Genomic DNA, 21,064 nt, shown 5'->3' with positions numbered 1-21,064 from the left:
AGAGTGGCCCTCACCCCTCACTCTCCAGTTAGACCTGGCTTTGTCTGGAAGAGTCTGGGCCCTCCCTGGGGGGAGGGGAAAGCCAGGAAGGTCGAGATGGCAACTGGGCTGGGAAGAGGGAGCCTCATGGAGGAGTTGGGCGCTCTGAGCCTTCCCACGGCCTTCACTGGCTGGTCTCCTTGGAGCCCTCTGGAGGGGCGGGGGCCCTTGGGGGGAACGCAGAGGGGAGGGTCTCTCTGATTCTGTACCCGAGGCTCTCACCTTCCCCTGCTGGACGTTTGAATGGTATGGTCGGGGGCAGCCAGCGGGTTGCTATTCAGTGCCTGCCAGCCTCCAGGTTACCGGGGAGAGGGGCTACAAGCCACGCGGTGGGAGGGGACCGGGCAGAGAGATGGACCCTGGCAGCCCCCAGGCCCCCCTCCCCTTAGCTTCCCAGAAGAGCACCTTCCTTTTGAGGGTATCTGGCTGTAGAAGTGAGGGGGAGAGGCATTTTCAAGTCAGAGAAATCACAGGGCAGAACATAGAGGATTGAGACTTCTAGGGCTTCACTCCTTGTAGTTTGAGGGAGCCCTTGGAGACCCCCAGGCGGTGGCTACACGCAGGCACGCACATACACACGTGCACACATACACTCCCCACCCCGTCCCCCCCACTCCCAGCCTCCTCTCCTCCTGGAGGCCAGCACTTCCCTGGCAACCAGCCTGCTTAGAAGCCTAAGTCTTCAGCAGCTTTCCCATCAAGGACCCCCAAGCTCCCAGATAGGGGGAGTTGTGACTCTGCCCAAGACCTGAGCCTGGGGTCCACCTGCTTTTCGGGGAGCCTGTTTTTTTGACAAGTAGCTCAGATGGTAAAGAATGTGCCTGCCAATGAAGGAGACCTGAGTTTGGTCCCTGGGTCGGGAAGATCCCCTGGAGAAGGGAATGGCTACCCACTCCAGTACTCTTGCCTGGGAATCCCATGGTCAGATGAGCCTGGTGGGCTGCAGTCCATGGGGTCACAAAGAGTCGAACATGACTCAGCGACTAACACTTTCACTTCCTGCCCTTTGCCCTTGACAACAGAGAAGCATCCTCTGCATAGTCCCAAGTGGGTAGGATTATGAGCGTCCGTTAGGTGACTGAGGGGTCGTCTCATCCAGCCCTGTCTTCCAGATAATGAAACTGAGATCTGAAGCGGTGCAGCCTGGCCAGGGTCCCCCACCTAACTAGTGGTGGGGACTTGGTGTTTTCCTGAAAAGGCTGGGCAGGCGTGGCACCGGCATCTGGCACCCTGAGCCACATCAGCCTAAAGATGTCCCCAGTGCTCAGTGGGCCTGCTGGATGCCTGTAGCTTACACCTCGCTGCCGAGGTCCAGCCTCAGCAGAGTCCAGGGATATCCTCAGGATGGACGACGTCGGCGAATGAAGAAAGATAGATAAAGAGATAAAGAAAGACACACGGGGTGACCAAGCTTCTTCGAGCGAGGCCCATTTACTTTATTCTTCTTGGGGCTTTTATACCCTGAGTTATACATACAGCAAGGTGAAAAATGCAGAGTCAACTCACCACTCCATCAGTAATAACTTTTATCGATATCAGGTTCCTTCCTGCAAAAGTCTTTTTTTGTACATCATCTTCTATTCTGGAGGCCTGTTGATATTCCATGACCTCCTTTTGATAAAGGTTGGTCAGCTGGGACACCAGAACAATGATTTTCCCTTTAAGTGTTTCTTCTTAAATTCTTAGCCTGCATCACCCTTAAAGTACAGAGTTACATTTTTATGGAGCAAAGATTCAGAGGGTTACAGCAAAGAAAGAACTTATTAACTCAAAGTCTAATGTTGCTAATGCTAAGGCTATTACTTGCTTCTTCTACATCCTGACTATATGCACTCCCAGGAACACAATGGATAAGGGATGTGAGAACTTGGCAGCAAGCATTGCATAGGCTCAACAATGTTGCAAGAGTCTGGATAAAGCCACCAAGTAAGCTAACAAGGGGAATACTAACAAGGGGTTTGGAACACTCCTTTCATGCCCAGGAGATTTATCAACAAGTTAACTCTTTTGGTCAGAGACAGACCCCTACTAATGTCAGAAGAGCTGGTGAAAGACGTAAAATAATAAGACAGATTCTGGTTTGGGGGTAGATGCTCGAGTAAGTTCAGGGGGTCCCTTGAGTCCTGATCTCACCTTTGCCTATCAGGCCTCTTCCTCATGACCTTTGCCATGGGTGGGATTCTCCACGCTGGCTCCCAGCACCTCGCCCTTCGGTGAACCTTTCACTTTCTCTTCCTATGCTGACAGCGCACCTCACCTGTGGCCTCCATTTTTCTTAAATGGCTGGAGGCAAAACTCCCCAGGTGGCACAGGCTGCCAGGAAAGGGAGGCATCCAGGAAGTCCCACCACGGACAGCAACACCCAAGGGTGTCCACTGGACAGCTCAGCCCTCTTCCTGTCCTGATCCCTTTCAGAGCCAGGCTGTCGAAGTGCCCCGCTACATCCCTCCACCTTCTAGCTTTTGAGTCTTCTCAGGGGAGGGAAGAACTCCACAGCAAGGGGCAACGCAGCCATCCCAACCCCAGCGTAAATCAAGAAGACCTTTCAGGAAAAGGTGGCATGTCTCATAACATCCAGCCTTCAGCATCTATCTTGGCACCAGACCAGATGCTTTGCAGCAATTATATCTAATTTGCCCAGCAACCTCACAAGGTTGATTATCACTGTACCTACTGAGGCTCAGTGAGGTTATTGTATCCATGGCCACATAGCCAGTAAGTGGCAAAGCCAGGGCTTGTGCTTGGGTCTGCCTGACCCAAACCCGCTGTTCCTTTCACACCAACAGACTCCGTCCTCTGCACCATCAACATGTTCTTCAAAGCCCATAGACACACAGCACAGGGTTGACGTGATTGCTGAGGACAAGAGGGCAGATCCAGGGAAAGGGCGAAGGTCCCAGGCATTACACAGCAAGTCGCACGTAAGGTGGCCCTGTGGGAACCTGCCCAGCCACACAAGCCCAGGCCTCTCTCTGCATCACTTGGCAGGGGTATTCTCTGCTTCTTTCCAGTGGGTAGTGGGTAGAGGAGGTATTTAGCTCTTGGTTTGATGGGACAGACCTCAGGGCCATCTGTGGCTCTGCCAGCAGCCTCAAGGTCACATGCTTTGTCAGAAGGGCTAAGCACTGGGCATTCTCAGAGTGAGGAGAGCACCCCCAAGTCACACTGGAAATAGGGCATAAGCCTGAGGTGCAACCTAGCAAACCGGGGTGGGCTGGAACTACACTGGAATGATCATGTGTGTGAATGGACGTGGAGCCATTCCTTTGGCAAGTGGGGTTTCTGGGTTTCCACAATGTGGCTGTTACAGTGTACAGTATACTTTCTGGGAGTTGTAGTATATACAGTGCCAGGCTGGGAGCCAGAATAGCTTCAGACCAAGAAAGTGTGGGCAAGGAGCAGTTGTGCACCCCGCCTACCCCAGGTGAGTCTCCTGGACTCTCAGAAGGCTGAAGGAGGGAACCGTGGAGGGCCAAGCTGAGCTAGCCAAGCCTGGATCCAGAGAGCCATGGTGCTCCTTCTCGCCCTTGCTCACCAGGAGCCTGGAGGAGTGTCAGGAGAAAGAGCTGGCTGGTCTCCTGCCACGGCCAGGGCAGCCCGGGGCCATCAACAGACAGGCGTCCTCATAGGGAACGAGAAAAATGTGTCCCTCTCCTCTTCTACACCCCCAGCTTCATGGGAAGCTGGGTTTGGGCAGGACAGGCTTGGGGTGGCGTAAGGAAAGGGGAGGGACTCCACAAACACCTTCGCTGCCTATGGGTAGAATTTGAGGAGTAACCACATGTCTCATTCTCCCTCAGCTAAAAGCCACAGATGCAGATGAGGGCGAGTTTGGGCGTGTGTGGTACCGCATCCTTCACGGTGAGTAGGCTGCCCTAGGATGGCAGGGGGAGGTGGTTCCTGCGCCAGGGTAGCAGAGCTTCTCTAGGCTGCCAAGGGTCTGGGAGACAGGTCAGAGGGAGGAGTGTTCTCAAATCACGTGCACCAAGTTGGTCGTGTTTTCGGTGAGGATGCATTTGACTGCTGTGCTAAGTTCTTCAAGTCCCACAGTGGGATATCACCCTGACAGAGGGGACCTCGAAGGCCAGAGCAGCCCAGAGCAGTGAGCTCCCAAGACACTGAGTGTCACTGGCCCAGTGTGTATCGCGTGCCCCTGCCTGAACCTGTCACTGTGGCCTTGGACACTGGGACAGCCCCCCACCCCCACCCCAGCACCCTCCCAAGGCTGAGTCTCACCGGGCCAGCTAGAATCCCAGGACTGTGCCTGAACCAGTCACTACGACCCGAGACTGCAGTGTGCTGATCTTGCTTCTGGAATCAGGGGTGAGCTCACCCCTATGAGTAGAGGTGGCTGGATCCCAAAGGAAATTGAGAGTCCACAAGGTGGGGGAGTGGGTGCCTCCTCACTAAAGCTCTCACAGAGAATTTGATTTGTGTTCCATTCTTTGTAATGCCCCAGTGTCCTCTGAAATAGTGAATCTGCTGACACCTCCGGTTGTGGAGGTCTCGGGACCTCTAGGCTTTCCATAAGGGGGGCACAGAATGAGCGTCTACCCCCTCCCTCAAATCCTGCTAGACTAGGACAGTGTGAGGCGAGGCTTCTATACCACTTCAGGCTTCGGCCAAGTGCCTGAGACCTCTGGGAAGAGTCTGCCTTCTAGGGGTCTGGGCTCCCCATCTTCCCCTCCATAGCCATGATCCCATAAGCATCCTACTCCAGGGGAGAGCCCATGCATATCCTCTGTCCCTCCACACAGGTAATCAGGGCAACAACTTCCGGATTCACGTCAGCAATGGGCTCCTCATGCGAGGGCCCCGGCCGCTGGACCGGGAGCGGAACTCGTCACACGTTCTGATAGTGGAGGCCTACAACCATGACCTGGGCCCCATGCGGAGCTCCGTCAGGGTGAGGCCAAGGGCGCTCTGGGGCCGGGGGGCTTGCACATGGGGCAGCATGTCGTGAAGCCCTGTGTTCTGTTCAGCACTGCCGTCAGGGCTGAGCCAGAGCCTCAGGTGGACCAGAGGTGGCCAGCAGCTGGGGCCCAGGGTGGGGTGGGGGCATCGCTCATCTGGGTGCTGAATGACACCTGGGCTCAGTAGGGGCACCTTGGACTCAGACCCGCCTGGGATCTTGGATGTGTCATTTTGCTCCAAGCCCGAGTTTTTCCAAATGTGGAAAGGGGTCAGTGATGCTGATGCCTGTCCTAAAGAATGAGGTATCCTTACTACACTAACCCCTGTATCCACACAGCTCTCGAGTGCGGGCCAAGGGACTCTCACACATGGGATCTTGGAGCTATAGATGTTACCAACTTCATTTTACAAATGAGGAAACTGAGGCACAGAGGAGCCACTTGTGATCAAACCAGGACTTGAGTCCATGTCTTCTGAGTCCAAGTTCAGTGTTCCTTCCATTGAAAGTGTCTGCCAAATATTCCAGTCAGCACACCCAGCTGCCCCATCTCATGTCGTCCTCTCTGCCCTCCTCACTCCCCTCAGGCCTCTCACCTCTGCAACTGAAATCAGATCAACCTAATCTTCCTGAGTGGTCAGAACATGCACCCAGATATTCCATTGGCTGGGCCAGGTGTTCTCTCCTGCCCAGTTACAAGGGGATGACAGAGATAAAGGAGATGACCTACACGGTCACCCCCACCCTACCCCACTGCACACTCAGCAACTCACTGCCCCTTCCCCTTAACCAGGTGGAAAGTGAGTCAGACCTTAGAGGTGAAGAGTGGGAGGAAGATGGGAAAAGTTGGGGTGGGGAGCAAGCAGGGACTTTTACCCAGAACTGAGTGGGGCAGAATCAGCTGCTCTTATCGGCCCATCTCCACCCCGCTGTTTCCCTCAGGCTGGAAACAATGAACAGAAGCCTGCCTCGGGTCCCCATCACAAAGGAGGGTGCTGGGGAGCGGGTGACTCAGCCTTGGCCCATCTTCTGCTGTTGCCCCGCAGCTCTGCCCCAGGAAGAGATGGTGAGGGAAACCTGGGTGCTTACGGCTACTGCTCTGAGCGAGGTCTGCCCTGATGGAGGTGACCGAGGGGGTTAGATCCCTCGGCGTTTCATACCTTGGGGCTGTTTAGAACAATTCCAGGGTCCTGGTGACTGAGGGTCACAGTTACCTAAATGTGCACCAAATCAGCTCCACACAGCCACGCTCACCTTCATGACTATGAGATACTGAATCAGAACGTGAATAAGTAATCCACCCACTTCAGAGCATGCCCTCAGTGGGGCCAGCTTCAGGCCACAGGGTGACCGATGTCAGCGTGGCTTGGCTTGGCACCTGGACCTCAAGCTGCGTAACCACAGCCCTTCTGCCCCACCCCCACTCACCTCCCTCCCAGGAGCAGGTGGGCACCTCTCTCCAGGGTCCGCTCCTGCCACTGCCTCAGCATTGCAGCTGCAAACCTTTCTAACAAAACAGTGTGCAGCACCCCAGGTACAGTGTAAAACAAAACAAAGCCGAGCTACGCCCATTGGTGCAGGGTGAGACACCCAGAGCCACACCTGCTTAGCCACGCTCTGTTTGTCCTCTCCCCATGAACCCTGCGGAACATTAAGCACCCTCACTCTGGGCCAGGCTCTTTTCTAAGTGCCTCCTGTGCTTGAGCTCATTTAAGCCTCTTAACAACCCTCTGATGTAGGCACCGTTATTATACCCATTTTATAGATGAACAGATTGAGGCAAGGAGGGCTAGGCCAGTGAGTTGAGGGTCACACGGCAGTAAGGGTAGACAGAGCCAGGCTTCACACCCAGTCAGCCAGCTCAGATCTATTCTCTTAACCGCCTCACAGAAGGTTCACTGCCTCACAGAAGGTTCCAGAGCACAGAAACCACCACTGCCTTATGCCCAAGAGTCATTTTTAAGGTGGGGATTTGGTTGCTTGCCCACAGGGTCAGAACTTGATGGCCCTTATTATACACAGCTCCCACACCCCTGAGCCCAAGAAAAGCCAGGACCTTCCTGAAGACAGTATGGGGACACCAGCTTTGCCCTGGACTCATTTCCCCAGCAGCAGCAGAGTTGGCTTGAGGGGCCATCCGCAATCTTCAGGTCGGAGACCAGAACAGCACCTATGAGGGGCCAGGGAGTGAAGCGATAGAGCCTTGGGGCCTTACATGCATACTGCGCGTGTGCACACGCAGTCTCCTGACTCGTCCCCTCTGGAGGGCACAGCTCTAGACAGAAAGTGGGGCTAGTTCTCCGGGGAGCCCAGCAGCTAAGTCACTGAGCCCTCCTGCTCAGCAGGAACTTGGCAGACCTGTTTCCTGTACATCTGTGTCTCAGGTTCGCAAACCACACACCATTTTGCCTCCTGTCTCTGCTGCTATAAACAAGGCTGAAACCAGCAAGAGGAGAGTGGCATGCAGCCAGTCTTATGCAGGGCCACACCCAGGCTCCATGCTGCCTCACTCCTTTGTGTATTGCACTGTCAGACTAGCCCTATTTTTTTCTCCCCGTAACTCTTGGAGTCAGGGCCATTTGGCCAAGCCGACTCGGGAAGGGGAAGGCTCACAGTTTCGAAAGATGGATGGGTAGTTTCTGTTTATAGCAAGAGAGTTCCTGAAATTCATCCATGCAAATTCCCCCTCGCAGCCACCCATCCCACCCCACCCAGGAGCTCCCCAGCCAAGTTCTTGGTGAAGCCAGACTTAGAAGGTTCTGGCTTGTGAGCAGCTGTGCTCTGGACTAGGCATGGTAGTTTGCATATTGGGTTCTGGGTGTCTGGATATGAAAATTTGATGACCTAGCAGAACTACAGGGGCCCCAAGAGCAGGGAAGTAGAGAAAACTTTACCCCCAGAGACATCTCTTCCCCACTACTCTGCCACCCCACTCACTGCATAGTTCTCTGCCACTCAGGCCACCATTTCTGCTTATACCAACAGAAGCCCCTTCATTTCCATCCAGCTAATTCCCCACTAACCCAGGAAGAGAAGCTGAGGCTGATCTGAGTGGCAGTGATCAATCAGAAGCCAAATATGCATGTTCTCAGATGGGACCTTGCTCCGCCATCGGCACTGGGGACCACATGCGAACTCTGTGCTGCGCATCATTGCCCCAGCCCCATCGGCTCCCTGCCTCCTCTGTTGGCAAGCTCCTGCTGGCCCAGGCTCTGTTAGTCTGGAAGGAGGGTCTCTCTCCTGTTCTGGGGCCAGCTCATCCCCAGCATGGAGCAAAGAGTGGTAGGGCTGCTGGACTGGGAACCAGGAGAACCATCACTGTCTTCCCAGCTGTCAGTGACCTTGAGGCCTCGGGCAAGTCCCTCTCCATCTCTGGGCCTCTGTTCCCTCATCTGGGAAAAGAGGCAGGAGCCCTGGGCCTCCCTGTGGTTCCTTGAGCACCACCAGCCTCTGACTATAGCTCCCCTCCCCGCCACGCTGGTTCTTCTGGACACAGCCCTGGTCTTACCCCTGTCTGGGCCAGACCTCCTGTGCATGTTCACATGCTCCTGTGAGTGCTGAGAGGAGAGGGGTGCACAAAAAGAAGAGTGAGGTGCTGACCTCTGGCCGTCTCATCTCTCTCCATCTTTCACATTGTGTTTTTGTTTTTGTTTTTTGCTGTTGTTGTTATGTAAGACATACATGTTCAATAGGGAGAAATTAGAAAATGTAAATAAGCAGTGATGAAAATTGTGCATAATTCCACAACTCAGAGATAACCGCTGTCTTGGGCTGGGTCTGCAGAAGCCAATCCTGAGACAAGGGTTAGTGTGAACGTGATTAGTAGGAAGTATCGGAAGTGTGCCCGGGAAAAGCCGGAAGGGGCATGGACCAGGAAGGAAAGGCAGCCAGCAAAGTGGAACACAGGAAACTGACTCAGTCCCCCAGGGAGCTCTGGAGGCGGTCATCTCCGCTGCCCATCAGTCAGCAGCTGAGGACGGCCTCAGCTGAGTGGGCGTAATTCCCAGGCGGCTCCGGCTCCCGGGGCGTCTTCTGGCTCTGGCAGCAGGAGTGTGGCTGGTGGGGTGGTGGTAGTCCCTGGCAAAGGGCGGCAGTGTTGCCCACTGGTGGTGAGAGCACCAGAGAGAGTGCGTGAGAATCTGGAGGAGTCTGAGCACCAACAGCCTCTGCTATGACTGTACTTAAAAATGTTTTCATGTCTTTTCTCCCAGAGGTATCTTGGTATTTGAATGGGGTCCCTTTAAACTTTTCAAGCACTTTTGCCAAGTTCTGGCTCATTTTGTCTTCATAACCGTCCTAGGAGGGGCACAGGGTGTGAATTGTTGAACTGATGTTACTGTCTCATAGCTGAGAAGCTGAACAGCCCAAGTTTCACCGATTAGCCACAGGTTCATAGCGGAGTCAAGAGCCAGACAAGATTTGTTCTCTGACAAAATGATATTTAAACAGCTGCCACGTGCCAGTTACTGTGTGAGATGTGGGGACACAGTGACCAGCTAGACAACCCCAGGCCCTCTGCAGAGAGCTCATAGCCGGCCTAGGAGCACAGTAACCACATAGGCAGGCTCCGGTGGGCCCAGCCCTGGGCTCCCCCGACCCCTACCCTGACCTTTCGACCCTGGCCGGCTCCCACAGGTGATTGTGTACGTGGAGGATGTCAACGACGAGGCCCCGGTGTTCACGCAGCAGCAGTACAGCCGCCTGGGGCTTCGCGAGACGGCGGGCATTGGCACGTCAGTCATCGTCGTCCGAGCCACAGACCGAGACACGGGTGAGGCCGGCGGGAGGAAGGCAGGGAGTCCTTTCCCCAGAGTGGCCCGCCCCGGCTCAGGCCCCCTCTCCCGCAGGGCCTGGCATCCTCCGGTTGCCTTGTGCTCCCCCATTCAGTGGCTCCCAAGTGGGCAGGGACTCCTGGGACAGTTTTGATGGGATCCCCACCAGATTCCCAGTCCCAGGGGGAAAGGAGTCTGGGAAGTGGTCCTGGTTTCAGAGAGAGGAGAGGTCGCAAGCTGGGGAAGTCCAGGTTCGTCATCCCAGCACCTGGCAGCTCCGGGCTAACCTTTGGCTAGGGGCTGGGCAGGGCTGGGAGGGGTGAAGTTCTTGTCCAAAAGCTGGCTGAGGCCTGTTCCTCCAGCCAACACAGCACAGAGCCTGGCGCACACACATTTAACAGAAGCCAGTGTCCTGTTCTACAGGGCAGTGGACATCCCTGGAGTCCTAGAGGTGGCCATTGTTAACAGTGCCAAGTGAAGGAGAAAGGCAGTCAGGTCACTCTGGCCCTCTTTACAGGGCCTGGTTATCTAGGCCTCTGCCCCAGGCCAGGGATACAGCCAGAGGAGACCCCTTCCTATCCTTCTAGTTTCCCAGATCCTGCCCTTCTTTCACGTCAGCTGCTCTGGTGGCTTCCAGCCCAGCCCCTGTCAGCATCCCCAGCTCATTCCTGGAGCATGGGATGAGAAATAGGCGGAGAAATAGGCCTGAAAACTCCTGGTGGTTGCTCCCCCTTAAAGGGCAGTTTTATACAGTGCGGGTCACACGGACATTGCTGGGGGATAATGGTTCAAGTCCTTTTCTGGGTCAGGAATATGTTTGAGAAACTAGTGAAAGCTATGGATCCCTTCCCAGAAAGAATGCACCTAGAATTTTACAAATAATTTCAAGGAAGTCTGGGATTTCCTGAGTGATTTTATAACCATCGTCTCTGAAGTCTTACTTCAGCTAAGGAATCCCAGCTTTAGCTCTTGGATGAAGCATGTACTCCAAGGCCACAGGGATTGGGGGTGGAGGGAGCGGGCAGAACAAAAAAGGTGACTCTGGCGCTGGAACCCTTTGGCTGGAGGGACCAAATGAAGGCTTAGCCACCTCTGAGGACGTTGCCCCATCTAACACTTTCTAAATCAAAGCCTCCACTATAGAAGAGATCCCTAATTACCCCACTGTCTCCTTGTCCAAATACCCAGTGGAGGTACTTGAACCTGCATTTTAGGACTCCAGGAGTTGAGTCCTCCACTGGCATACCTCTCATCTCAAGGCCAGACCCCAGGGGAGTCAACAGTACATGCCGGGCCTTGCCATCCTTGACCGTGACCGCATCCTCTGTGTTTCTCTTGGGAAAATGCTACCCACAGAGGTAGGGGGTGGTGCACACTGGGTAGGCAGGCCAAGGCCCATCGCCCTGTCCCTCTGGGACAGCAGTGGGTGTGCTGGGGCAGCTCGTAAAACCACAAGGCAGCCCACCCCCGCCTGGACTGCACAGCCTCTCGCATCCTCCTGCAGGGGACGGAGGCCTGGTGAACTACCGCATCCTGTCGGGCGCTGAGGGGAAGTTTGAGATTGACGAGAGCACAGGGCTTATTATCACTGTGGATTACCTGGACTACGAGACCAAGACCAGCTACCTGATGAACGTGTCCGCCACTGACCAGGCAGTCCCCTTCAACCAGGGCTTCTGCAGCGTCTATGTCACTCTGCTCAACGAGCTGGACGAGGCTGTGCAGTTCTCCAATGCCTCTTATGAGGCTGCCATCTTGGAGAATCTGGCACTGGGCACCGAGATTGTGCGTGTCCAGGCCTACTCCATTGACAACCTCAACCAGATCACCTACCGCTTTGATGCCTACACCAGCGCCCAGGCCAAAGCCCTCTTCAAGATAGATGCCATCACGGTGAGGGAGGCTGGGGACAGGCACAGCCAGGGCTCCCTCTGAGGGCAGGGAGTGCAGTTCCTTTAAAGCTAAGCAGCGTTAATTGAGCTCCTTCTATATGCCCAGCACTCTCTTCTTTGTCATAAACATCCCTTTAACATGTAGTGGTAAGATAAAGTTTATACATAGGCAACCTGGTGTCTTCCTATTAACTAGACAATGCAAGTTGTGCAAGTCGTCACATTTCCCTTTTTACCTTGGCTGTTAGGAAGCTCAGATAGAAATTTAGGGCATCACTGCAATAGCTTGTCGTAGCTAGGTATCTAGCGCAGCTATGTCTTATCTACTGCCTAGACCTTACTCTTCCAACTTTGCTTTAGTGGGTCTTCTGTCAGAATCCCTTCTCTGAAATTAGGCAAGATTGTAATTGCTGCAGTGTGCCGGGCCTTGTCACAGGGCATGCTGGGGGCTCAGAGATGAACAAGACCTTTCTAAGCCCTCAAGGAGCTCTCAGGCTAGGATCAGCAGAAGCAGGAATAATCTAATATGCAGATCAGAGCACCACAAGGAAAGGTATGAAAAGAACTATGGTAAAGGGGTAATGGAGCACCTTTGGGGCCCAAATAAGAGAACGCCGTACCTGGCTGGGGAAGCGGGAAGCCTGCGTGGAAGAGGTGGTGTCCAAGTGGGATTGAGAGAGAAGTAGGGTATCAGTGGATGGCGCTTCGTGGAGAAGCAGACCAGCAGCGGGAGTGTTGTGGAGGTGGGAAAGTGGGCCGACCGTCCGGGGATGGCACAGGGCTGCTTGGAGTACGATGTCACTGTCCATCTGGCCCCCCCTCTGCAGGGTGTGATCACGGTCAAGGGCCTGGTGGATCGGGAGAAAGGTGACTTCTACACTTTGACGGTGGTGGCAGACGACGGCGGCCCCAAGGTGGACTCCACTGTGGTGAGTGGATCCCCGGGTGAGAGTCCTCAACGGGTACAGCCCATCACCGGTCCAAGGCCCCCCAAACCCACATCTTTGCCAGCCACCCAACCTGCAGGAAGGCAGTGGGGGAGGGTTTCAGCCGCCCAGGGATGGCGCTGCAGCCAGCCCTGCCGCACCTTCCTGGCTGAGACCTCAGGCCAGTGGGAGAGGGGTGGCGTCCTCGACGGACCACTGCTCCCGGAGCGGGGGGCTGGAAGAGCTGGGACTGATAACCACCTGCGTCTTTCCTCTTTCTCTCCCTTGGCCGCCTCCTGCCACTTCTGCCATCTACAGAAGGTGAGTGACCTGTGGACTGGGCTCTCCCTTGTGGGCTGTCCGTGGCCAGGACTGGCTTGGGCCCTGTGAGGTGCTGGGCCTTCCTGCCTCTCCTGGAGAGAGGGCATGTGGACAGGCCTGCCACTGGTCCCTGCTCAGACCCCTCCCGACCTCCCCAGCCCATCCACTCTCACACCTGAGCCCAGGCCCCTCTCAAGCACGAACTCCACATCCGACTCCACCGTCTCTGCCCTCTGTGTCCCATCACACCTCCCATGCGGCCTGGGTGGGTGTTGCACTAACATGCGGTGGGTGAAACACACCGTGGAAGGAACACGGCGGCCTCATCCCGGCTCTGCTCCTCAGTGGCTGTGTGGCGTGCACCAGCTTCGCGTCCTCTCTGTGCTTCCTCTCATCGGATCTAAAGTGGGGACCATGCTAGCTGCCCTGCCCGCCTCAGAGCATGCAATGGAGAGAGCAGATAGGAGGCCTCTGTAAACTAGGAGGGGTGATGGAGCAGTGCCTGTAAAGGGGCCCCTTCCCTCTCTCGGGGCTGGTGTAAGGAATGTGTTAGAGTAGTCGTGTGAAGTAGGGCACCAGTCCCAGGGCCTGGGGAGTGCTGAGAGGGTCAGTGGTTGGTGTATGGTGTGAGTCACAACCCCCCAGGACTCTCAGAAAAGACACAGAGACCTTGTAGACTGGGAGGAGGGTGACTGCTGAGGCTGAAGATGTTAGGCAAGATTCCTAGGATAGGAGAGGTGACGACCTCAGGCTAGGCATGGATAAGGAGGTGAGACCCGGGGGCGGGTTATGAGGTGGCCTCCTGCCATGTCAAGGAGAACATTATGGATTCGGCCTGGACTCCAGCCAGACAGGTCTGAGGCCATCTGTAGACTGTGTAGGGTGTCCGGCTGGTCATTAGCCTTGGTTACAGCCATGCTTTCACCCCTGCTGAGTCCCTTCCACCTTAGCCTCAAGGAGGAAACCAACCTGATGTCAAGGCTAAGCGCCAAATGCAGCTGCTGTGACCCGCTCTCAGCTCCCTTGAGGTGCTGACTCCAGGGGCCCTGGTTGTGGCTAGGCTGTACCCAAAAGACCCCGTCATCCACGGGGCCAGCCTAGGGTGAGTGAGGCTACAAGCAACTGGGAGCTCACCCAGCTCCCGCGACCCCTGTCCCTGAGGGCAGCCAGTGAGCAGAGCCCGCAGGCGGCAGACGGGGGGGGGCAGGGGCTCTGTGTCCTGCAGCTCCCAGCGAGGCCCCTGGTCTTCCAGGAGGTTCAACAGGGCCCCTCACCGAGCCCCAGCAGCTTCACCCATAAAGCGGGCCCAGTCGTCCCTCTTCGCTGTTGTCAAGGGACAGTTCCCGCAGGGTGCCAAAGCCCCTCAGGGGGCCAGGCGGCCACTTCCTGTGCTCAGGCCGGCAAGGGCGTTTCAGAGCACACACTCCTGCGTGGGCCCCTGTATTTCTAGTCCCTTCACCGTCTTCCAGGAAGCAGGACCCACCCTGCTTTGTTCTGCCCTGGCTTCCTCTCAGAGGCTCCCAGAGCCACTGGCCCAGATACAGCAGCCCTGTCAGCCCCAGACTTGGAGGTGTCGGGGTGGAGGCAGGCTGAGGGACCTTTTAAAGGCACCACCATTTCCTCTGTGAGGCCGGAACCCCCAAACCACAGCTCACCTACACCTGACTCCTCCCCAGTCCCAGCAGCCCCTGTGGCCCTAAGACGGGTGGGAAGGCAGCCGGAAGGGGCAGGCTGGGCGGGGACAGCTCTGCTGTAGGAGCTCTGAGTAATATTCTTGGGCTTTTGAGGGATAGGCGTGGGGATATTTGGACCATGAGACCCTGGGTGAGGGCACAGACCCATGGCTCCTTCCTGTAGATCTTGGTACCTGCTCTCCCTCCTCACTCATTGATGCAGATTCCCCATTGCCGGAGCACATCATCAGAGCAGTAATCCTAGAGAGAGCACCTACTGTGTGCCAGCCTCTGGGCTGGCTTAGGGTATATGCAACAGGAAGCCAAAATCAGACGCAGCCTCTGCCTTCACAGACATAAAATAGAGGAGGGGAAAGACACTGATCAAATTACCACACTGATAAATATATGCCACAACAGAATGGATAATAAGATATCAGGGAAATCAAGGAAGGCTTCGTGGAGGAAGTGATTCAAGCTGAGATTCCTCAGAAAGCATAGAAAGGAAGCGTGTTTCAGGTGGAGGAAATGGCATGTGCAGAGGCCCTGATGTGAGAGAAAACATGGGGATTCCCCACAAGACCTTGGCCAGAGAGAGAAGAGTTGGGGAGAGTGCTTCCCAGATGGCCCAGAGGGTAAAGAATCTGTCTGCGGTGCAGGAGACACAGGAGACGTGAGTCCAATCCCTGGGCCAGGAAGCTCCCCTGGAGGAGGAAATGGCAACCCACTCCAGTATTCTTGCCTGGAAAAATCCCATGGACAAAGGAGCCTGGCAGACCACAGTCCACGAGGTCGCAGAGTTGGACACAACTGAGCAACTAAGACACACAGATTGTGGGGGGCTTGTTTGTTTCCCCCCTGAGAACAGCGTGGTAGACATTATTATGCCCATTTCTCAGGTGAGCAGACTGGGGCTCTAGGACTTCACAGAACTCCCTGACGAACCTTCGTGATGGATAGGCAGCGTCTTGTCAGACCGGACGCAGGGCAGGGACCACTTGTTGCTGCACCATCACTTTTTGTTGGCTTATTTATTCCTTCTAGCATCCTGATGCTGTAGGAAATGGAAAATCAGAGAAGTTGAATAACTTTTGCCCTATCACACAGCTATCAAGAGGTGGAATTGGCCCTGCTGTGAAGCCTGGGTTTGTTCCCTACATTTCTGACAGCTGCCTAAACTTTGGAAGTGTGGTTAGAACTGAGAAGGGGGAAATCCTGATTAGGAAGGAGGGGGCATAAAATGGAACGTTCTCTGCATGGCGGCGAGCTTCGACAGGTTCCCCATGGAGTCCTCTGCACACCAGGGAACAAGTAGGCCCGGGAGCCCAGGAGCCCCAGGCCTGAGGGAAGAGAGTGAGGTGGTGGGGAGGCCTGGCTTGGGATTGCTAAACCCTGAGCCTGCTTCTCTCCCACCCCAACTTCAGTCCCCTCATCAGTGAACCTGAGGGGCACCTATGACTGGCTGCATGGCCCGTGGCCATCCATGGGCTGGAAGCTGCATCCACAGCTGGGCCTTCTCTCCAGGCTTGCTCTTCAGACCCTGCAGGAGAAGCCTGAGCTTCAGGCACAAAACAGTGTGCTCTTTGCATGCAACTTACATGTCCCCTGTTTTCATCTGGTAGGTGGAAAATTCCCTCCCTTCCCTCTCCACATTGGGACCACCAAGCCACCTGTGTCCCCTCTCCTGCTCTTGAGCCCTGTTTCCTTCCCTCAAAAGGTGCAAATGAAGAGGCCTTTGGGCAATACCTGGTTACCAGGTGTGTTTTAGCTGGGCTGCACAAAAAAAAAATTTTTTTTAATTAATCACCACCTAATTCCACATAAAAATCTGGATTTCTTAGTTCCTTTTGAAAAACAGGAAGCTATGCCAATGCCAGGCTGACACACCCTCACAAATTGGAGCTAAGTAGCTTCCATTTCCTTTAGCCAGGGCTATGCCTTCCAGTTCTCCCAGGCCGCACCACTTCTGAGTGCCCTCCAGCCCCCTGGCTCCAGACTCTCAGAAGAAACACACTCAGGGCCTCCGTATAGTCAGGTTGGCCTAGGCAGGCTCTGAAAGCTTGCTGACCTGCGGAAACTGATTGGAGGTGTGGTCCCCGCTGGGCCCAAGGGAAGGAGGTGGAGGTCTCTGGGCATGTTCACTCCCAGGTCCACATCACTGTGCTGGACGAGAATGACAACAGCCCCCGGTTCGACTTCACCTCCGACTCAGCGATCAGTGTGCCTGAAGACTGCACCGTGGGCCAGCGCGTGGCCACTGTCAAGGCCCGGGATCCGGACGCTGGCAGCAACGGGCAGGTGGGTCCCAGTGAAATAGTCCAGAGCCGCGCTGTGAGCGAGGGCTCCCACAGCCCTTCAGCCAGAGGGGTCGCTGGAGCCGTCCCCATCCAGAGCAGGAGCAGGTCGTCCAGGCTCTGCCGGGCCCTGAGCAGATGACCCTGCCCTCACCGCAGTCCATGTCCAGGGCTGGAGACAGAGCTGTCAGCCCTGCCTGGGTCCTAGGGACATGGCACCCACAGCTGGTCGTAGCTCAGCCCACGCAGCGAGCTGAACACAGAGGGTTTTAACCTTTCTATGACCCCTTGGTCACCTTATCCACAAACCACACAGCATCTCACCCCAGGGGCCAGCCCTCCCCACACAGCCCCAGGGCCCCAAGAGGACACACTCCTCCTCCCCCTGCTTCTCGGGCCCCCCACCACCACCGCTACAGGTTGGGGCACCCCCGAGCACAAGGGAGAGGGCTGACAGAGCACGCCAGTCTTCACACCACTTTGATCTGTCTTACAAATTGAGCCGTGTTGGAGGAGGTTTCCACCATTTTTTAAATGCCTGGACACCTCTAGGGGGCTCTAGAGTCAGAAGCGTGTGGGTTCAAATCCTTGTCCTCTTGGACACTTGCGAGCTGTGTGACCTTGCCAGCAGCTTCTTGTTCCTGCGCCTCCTCTCTGAGCTGAGGAGGACAGCTCCTTTATCAGGCCTGTTGTGAGAGCCGAACAGAGCCCTGTGACACCAGGGCTGTGCCTCTCCTTGCAGGGGGCTCAGTGCTTCTCTGCCCCCCACCTTGGGAAGTCACCTGTAGTGGGACTCACACCTGCCTTTCTGGCCCCAGGCCAGTATGCTCACATCATTCCCCATCCCCTGGAGCCCCCTCAGTGGACCCCATTTTGAGGGATATAATCACTTCTGCATAAAACACATTCTTCTCAATTGCCCAGGCTGAGCAGAGGGCCCTGGTGGGCAGGGGAGCACACCTTGGCTTGGCCAGCTTCTCGTCCTCTCCGCTTCTTCACCCTCACCCCTCACCCTCTCTCTTCCCTGACAGGTGGTCTTTTCTCTGGCCTCTGGTAACATCGCCGGGGCCTTTGAGATCGTCACCACCAACAACTCCATTGGCGAAATATTTGTGGCCAGACCCCTGGACAGAGAAGAGCTGGACCAGTACATCCTCAAGGTGGGCAGCAACCCCTTCCATCCCAAGAGAGCTCAGCCCATCAGCACGCCCTGGTGGTCAGCTTCCCACATCACCAAGTACCATGGGGCAGGCGGCACCCCTTAGGGCCAAGAGCATGAGCAAGGCTGACCTGGGAAAAAAGGTGTGCTGGAAGGGGTCCCTGGACCCAGAGTAGGAAGCAGCAGGGGTGGTCGTCCCTGCTGTAAGAGCCAGGAGAGAAAGCCTGGCAGCTGACAGAGCACTGGCTCTCCCACAGGCACACTGTGAGCAGGGCAAGTGGTCTACTCTGTCTGGGCCTCAGTTTCCCCTCTTATGCAAAGGGCAGAAAGACCTGACTTCCTCTGCTGAGGTGAGACATAAATGCAGGTGAGGAATCCCGAAGGTCTCCATTATTGCTGAACTGCTCTGGCTACCGTGTTTCCTGGGGCTTCCCAGGTGGCTTTGGTGGTAAACACCTCGCCTACCAACACAGGAGTTGCAGGAGATGTGGGTTCAATCCCTGGGTTGGGCGGATCCCCTGGAGGAGGACATGGCAACCCACTCCAGTATTCTTGGCTGGAAAATCCCCATGGACAGAGGAGCCTGGCAGGCTACAGTCCATAGCATCACAGAGTTGGACAAGGCTGAAGTGACGTAGCACGCACATATCCACTGTGTTTCCTGAGGGGTCTCTGGGGACCCCAGAGCCGTGCTTCTGCAGCGATCTGAGCTCTAGCACGCTATAGGCCTCCAGAAAATATCAAGGCTCCTAGGGACAGGCTCAGTCTATGAGCCTGAGGATTCTCGCTCATTCCTGAAAAGATGATTTGAAGCTCTTTCTCTATTTGCCAGAGAGCAGATCTGAGTGCATGGAACAGAGGCATAGAAGCTAAACACAGGAGCCGTGGGTCTGGTTGTAGGCCCAAGGTTACAGTCGGGGCCAAAATAGGGAGGTAAAGACTAAACACATCAGTGTCGATTGCAAAGACAGGTCTCCAAACAGACGAGAATTGGGCAACAATTGTTTGCAGCATGGGGCAGAAGGTGCAAACCTTGGGGAGAGTCGAAGGGCCGGGGGGCCAGGATGGGCCAGCAAGTCTCTCTGACCTGGAAGTCCTCCCCACTGAGCAGACAGCCCATCTGGACTCCTCCTCATCCAGCCCCCACCTTTTAACCCTGACTCCAGTCTTCCCCCTCCTTGCAGATTGTGGCGTCCGACCGTGGCACCCCTCCACGAAAGAAGGACCACATCCTACAGGTGACCATCCTGGATATCAATGACAACCCTCCAGTGATCGAGAGCCCCTTTGGATACAACGTCAGCGTCAACGAGGTGAGGGCAGCCCTGGGGCCCATAGAGCTGTCCAGAATGAAGAGTGGGTATAGCCAGCTGTGAAGCACCTGCTTAAATATCTGCCTGGCCCACTAGTCTCTCAGATCGTGGGGTTGGGGACATGGCTTACTCTTTCATGGTTCAATCCCTAACACCTGGGCCAGGTCCTGGAAACAAAAAAGGGAAAGAAGAAAGTGGCATTTCCCCACCAACAGAAAACAGGTTTACCTGGGAGAGCTGCCTTTAAATAAAACTGTTCATTTAAAAAAAAATATTTATTGGAGTGTAGTTGATTTACAATATTGTGATAGTTTCAGGTATACAACAAAGTGATTCAGTTATACATATACTCATTCTTTTTCAGATTCTTTTCTCATATAGGTTATCACAGAATATTGAGTAGAGTTCCCTGAGCTATGCAGTTCAGTTCAGTTCAGTTGCTCAGTCATGTCTGACTCTTTGCGACCCCATGGACTGCAGCACGCCAGGCCTCCCTGTCCATCACCAACTCCCAGAGTCCACCCAAACCCATGGTGCTATAGATCCCTGCTGATTATCTATCTTATGTATAGTAGGCTGTGTATGTTCCTCCTAAACTCCTGATTTATACCCACCCCTCACCCCCAGTTTCCCCTTTGGTAACCGTAAGTTTGTTTTTGATATCTGTATAAACAATTCGTTTATTATTCAGTCGTGAGATTATGCCACTCCAGGAAAAGTTTTGCCCAGGCACTAGTGGGTATGTCAGGTTGGACATTCATGAAGACCTCCCTCGATTCAGATCCTGGCTCTGCCACTGACTGGCTGTGTGATTTGCACACATTCCTTTCCTGAACCTCAGTTTTTGCATCTGTAAATAGGGTGACCTAATCTATAGCATTGTAAGAGGATTGGATGTGTTCACCAAGGCCGAGGCATGTAGTAGGTACCCGCAGGATGTTCGCCACCCTCATCTTTATCTGCCTCATCGTTGTCCCAGGGTCATCAGAGCAGAGCTTTCTAGAGGTCCAAGTCTTGGGCTCCCAAACAGGAGCAGGAAGCTAGACTGTGCCCCAAAGGCCTTGAACCCGGAATGACCACTTTCTTGCTTTCCCCCCAGAACGTGGGCGGGGGCACTGCTGTGGTCCAGGTGAGAGCCACCGACCGTGACATCGGGATCAACAGCGTCCTGTCCTACTATATCACTGGGGGCAATGAGGACATGACCTTCCGCATGGACCGCATCAGTGGCGAGATCGCCACTCGCCCCGCCCCACCGGACCGCGAGCGTCAGAGCTTCTACCACCTGGTGGTCACCGTGGAGGACGAGGGCACCCCTACCCTATCGGTGAGTGATCAGGGGCGGCCGCTGGGAGAGGAGGGTGGCAGAGGGCATCTCTGCGCTCTGTGCCACGGGACGAGATGGGTAGGAGTGGAATGCCACGCACCAGTGAGTATGCAACAACTGCTTTATCATGCCTTGAATCCCTCAGCCTGTGAGTACTTTATGGAGGGCCTGTGTGTGCCAAGCTAGGGTGCTGGTTCACTTGCTTCTGCAGCCACTCTGAGCCTTGATTTAGCCATGTTTGCTCACCCAGGGCAGTGCTAGGAGACCATGCAGAGTGAACCTGTACCTCGGGGTCTGGCCAGCCTACACTCTGCCAGCCAAGTGTGCTGCGTATCCGTGGGCCTCTGTGCCAAACGGGAAAAGGTGCCCTCTGGCCTCTTCCCCTGCGTCATGTTGGTGTAACATGCTGTGGCAACATTTCTGGGTCACGGGGCTC

General features: G+C 55.2%; 1 protein-coding gene across 1 annotated transcript in view; it reads left to right on the top strand.

Moving 5' to 3' along the window:
- The window catches only part of CDH23 (cadherin related 23), a 431,691-nt gene that overhangs the window by 333,338 nt on the left and 77,289 nt on the right, over window positions 1-21,064 (top strand). The window contains exons 28-37 of the mRNA XM_018042178.1: window positions 3,840-3,900; window positions 4,797-4,945; window positions 9,587-9,722; window positions 11,228-11,616; window positions 12,443-12,544; window positions 12,860-12,862; window positions 16,684-16,833; window positions 17,861-17,989; window positions 19,173-19,301; window positions 20,401-20,628. Of these exons, the coding sequence (XP_017897667.1) occupies window positions 3,840-3,900; window positions 4,797-4,945; window positions 9,587-9,722; window positions 11,228-11,616; window positions 12,443-12,544; window positions 12,860-12,862; window positions 16,684-16,833; window positions 17,861-17,989; window positions 19,173-19,301; window positions 20,401-20,628 (1,476 nt within the window). The remainder of the gene's footprint in view (window positions 1-3,839; window positions 3,901-4,796; window positions 4,946-9,586; window positions 9,723-11,227; window positions 11,617-12,442; window positions 12,545-12,859; window positions 12,863-16,683; window positions 16,834-17,860; window positions 17,990-19,172; window positions 19,302-20,400; window positions 20,629-21,064) is intronic.

This window comes from Capra hircus, chromosome 28 (genome assembly GCF_001704415.2).
Source record: "Capra hircus breed San Clemente chromosome 28, ASM170441v1, whole genome shotgun sequence".
Classification (NCBI taxonomy): domain Eukaryota; kingdom Metazoa; phylum Chordata; class Mammalia; order Artiodactyla; family Bovidae; genus Capra; species Capra hircus.
Note: the sequence above shows the minus strand (reverse complement) of the source record. Positions and strands in the feature narration are given on the sequence as shown.